The sequence below is a fragment of the Chrysemys picta genome, unplaced genomic scaffold (genome assembly GCF_011386835.1).
Source record: "Chrysemys picta bellii isolate R12L10 unplaced genomic scaffold, ASM1138683v2 scaf5571, whole genome shotgun sequence".
Taxonomy (NCBI): Eukaryota; Metazoa; Chordata; order Testudines; family Emydidae; genus Chrysemys; species Chrysemys picta.
In genome coordinates, this window is record NW_027058271.1 from 1 (window position 1) to 3,000 (window position 3,000).

Below are 3,000 nucleotides of genomic sequence, written 5' to 3' on the forward strand. Positions count from 1 at the left end.
GCAGCTTGGCTGAAGACTTCAGCTCCTTCCAGTCCACGGAGCTCTCCCTCCAGGCAAAGCAAGGCCAGGTCACCCGCAGCTCCTCCCTGCCGGCCGGCATGCCCAGCCCCTGCCTGGACTTCCAGCCCCTCAAGAGCTGGAGGAGCATTGACTTCTCCTTCCTTTCCTGCCCCGAGGAGAGCCTCCTGGAAGAGGACACCGTGGAGAACCTTCTCCAGGACCTGTCCACCTCTCTGTTCGAGAAGAGTGGCGCCGGTGTCCGGTGCCCCCTCCACCACCACTTCTGTGGTGGGAACGTCAGTAGTCCACTAAGCTTGGACGCCGAAGAGAGCGGCAGTGGGACCTTGGCTCCCTCGCCCTCCACGGACCTGTCTCCAGAAGAGCAGTGCTTTCTGGAAGAACTGGCCTCCTATGAAACAGTCTTTGAGACATGTGCCTCAAGGTCGCCCTGTGATGGGTTAGATGAGTTGTATCAACTCCAGAGCCACCTGCAAGACAGCTTCCATGAAGGTAAGGGGCAGAGGCCGTGCCAGCTGGGGGGAGGTCAGTGCAGGAACTCAGGCTGCATGGATATGGACTGTAGGGATCCCCTGTTGGCCACCCATTTGCCCCCACCATGGGGCACATCAATCTTCCGGGGGAGGGGGGGGGCAACCCTGCACTGCAGCACATCTGCCACCAGTTAAGGCACATGCATGCTGCCCCCTGCCCTCCAAAATGTAGCCTGTCCCTCCCCGGTTACGCTTGCCACAGCTCCAGTTAGGCTGGGTGGCCATTTCCAAGGCTGCTGCCAGGGCACTATGTAAGGCAGGGGGCCCCGTCACGCCAGGCACTGCACCAACCTTAACTGAGATCAGGGTCTCCGTCACCCTGGGCACTGCACAGACACAGTCCCTGTCCCAACCTCTAGACATAGGCAGGATTATCCTCCCCATTTTACAGATGGAAACTGAGGCCCAGAAAGAGTCAGTGACTTGTCCAGTGTCACATGGGGAGGCAGCAGTGGAGCTGGGAACTGAACCCAGGTGTCCTGAGCACCAGCCTGTAGCATTCACCTCAAGGCCAGCATTGCAACAGGGTGCTTCCACTTGGGGATAGCACATGAGCAACTGGCAAGGGATTGAGCGAGTGAGGGGCTGACTCTAGTGGGTTACAGCAGAAGGGCTGGGAGCCAGGACTCCTGGGTTCTACCCCAGCTCGGAGGGGACTAGCCGTTAGAGCAGGAGGCTGGGAGCCAGGACTCCGGGTGTATCCCAGCTCAGGAGGGGAGTGGGATCTAGTGGGTTGGAGCAGGGAAGCTAGGAGCCAAGACTTTTGGGTTCTGTTCCCAGTATTGAGTGAACATGGACTAGTGGTTAGAGTATAGGATCAGGACTCTTGGGTTCTACTCCTGACCCTAGCACGCTACATGTGCAAGTTTCCCCCTCTGTGAAAGTAGGAGAGAATAACCTCTCCCAGGTATCAGAGTAGCAGCTGTGTTAGTCTGTATCCGCAAAAAGAAGAACAGGAGTACTTGTGGCACCTTAGAGACTAACAAATTTATTAGAGCATAAGCTTTCGTGGACTGCATCCGAAGAAGTGGGCTGTAGTCCACGAAAGCTTATGCTCTAATAAATTTGTTAGTCTCTAAGGTGCCACAAGTACTCCTGTTCTTCTCTCCCAGGTAGCTATCCTGGAAGGAAACTTGTGGAGCAGGTCGCCCTCTAGTGGAGATCCATGAGGAGGCTGGTCCTGGCTCCGTCAGGCCTGACAGCGGTTGGGGGGAGCATATTCTGTCTTTGTGGTGGGAGCTGGCTGGGATGCCCCACGTGCCCTCTAACCCCTCGCCCCCTTTGCTTTGTGTCTCCCTACAGATGGAAGCGAAAGTGACCCTTCGTTCTGAAATAAGTCTGTGACTTACTTCACCAAGTATGGCATATTGTCATATTTTGAGGAGCTTCTTCCACCTATACTCGAGCTGAGACCTGACTCCGTGCACATCCGGAGGGGGCGCCAGGCTGGGCGTCCCTGGGGTGAGCTTTGGGCGAAGAACTAGCATTTTTATAACCCCCCCAAAAAAGACCACCATCGTGCTGTCGAAGCTAGAGTTGCCAACCAGAGCTCTTGAAAGGACCATTGTACGTGGCTTTACACATAGAACTGTATTCACTCGTAGTGAGTATATGTATGTAATTTAATAAGAAATACTACGGTCGCCTCTCCCCAAGGCCTGTGCCCCCACGTGCATTCAACCCAGCGTTGGAACAAGGCACGGGGGTGCCTGGCTTTGGCCTCCCCACCCCTCTGGACCCCTAGAGAATGGTGGGCGTAGGTGGTATCTAACCTACCGCAGTAAGGGCCCATGGCTGTTCAGGCATTTTTTGGCAATTGCATTTCTGTTCCTGACTCAAAAAAAAATCCCTAGATTCAACTGGCCCAGCTCTGATTTTTCTCAGAGCTGCCTGGGCAAAATACAGTGTTTGTGGCTACGTCCATTTCACCATGAGGCTTCTGCTGGGATTCTAGGCTGGGACTGTCAAAGCTGGCTTGAGCACAGGCTCTTGCACAGGGGCAGCTGAACAATGAATAAAAGGCAAATGTTTAAGTGGGGAGGGTGACTGACAAATGGCCTGGGGATGTGATGGACTCGCCATCATGTGGGCTGTAAACCCAGATTGGGTGACTCTCTCTAGCCTGACTGGACTCAGTGCTTGGGTAATGGGGTGACATTCTCCAGCCTGTGTTATCCATGTCAGACAGGATCTGAGCCTAAGAAGTCATTACCCGAAGGGACTGACATTCCAGCCCCTGGTCCAGCTTTGAGACTCTCAGCCTTGAGTGAGATCGTTGTTCAGCAGGAGTCATTTTAATTGTTGTTTCATTTTGAAATGTCACCCATGAATGTTAACTCACCCTGTCTGGAATAATCCCCGCAAGCATCAGAGCTTAACATTGTCACCAGAGTGAGCTACTCGGAATGATTCCTGGCACCAGAAACACCCCTCTCCCCCACCTGGGGCG

General features: G+C 54.4%; 1 protein-coding gene across 1 annotated transcript; it reads left to right on the plus strand.

The window, feature by feature from the left end:
* The first annotated feature begins 10 nt into the window (after positions 1-10).
* On the plus strand, positions 11-2,984 carry LOC135980651 (neuronal PAS domain-containing protein 4-like). The gene is made up of 2 exons (XM_065580572.1): positions 11-510; positions 1,854-2,984. The coding sequence occupies exons 1-2, from the start codon at positions 99-101 to the stop codon at positions 1,880-1,882; spliced, it is 441 nt and encodes a 146-aa protein (XP_065436644.1). The 5' UTR covers positions 11-98; the 3' UTR covers positions 1,883-2,984.
* Positions 2,985-3,000: the final 16 nt, after the last annotated feature.

Bases quoted from the DNA above. Each gene is read 5' to 3' on its own strand.
- LOC135980651 (XM_065580572.1), top strand. From the start codon at position 99: ATGCCCAGCCCCTGCCTGGACTTCCAGCCCCTCAAGAGCTGGAGGAGC. The intron at 511-1,853 runs GTAAGGGGCAGA...GTCTCCCTACAG, and splicing joins GCAAGACAGCTTCCATGAAG to ATGGAAGCGAAAGTGACCCT.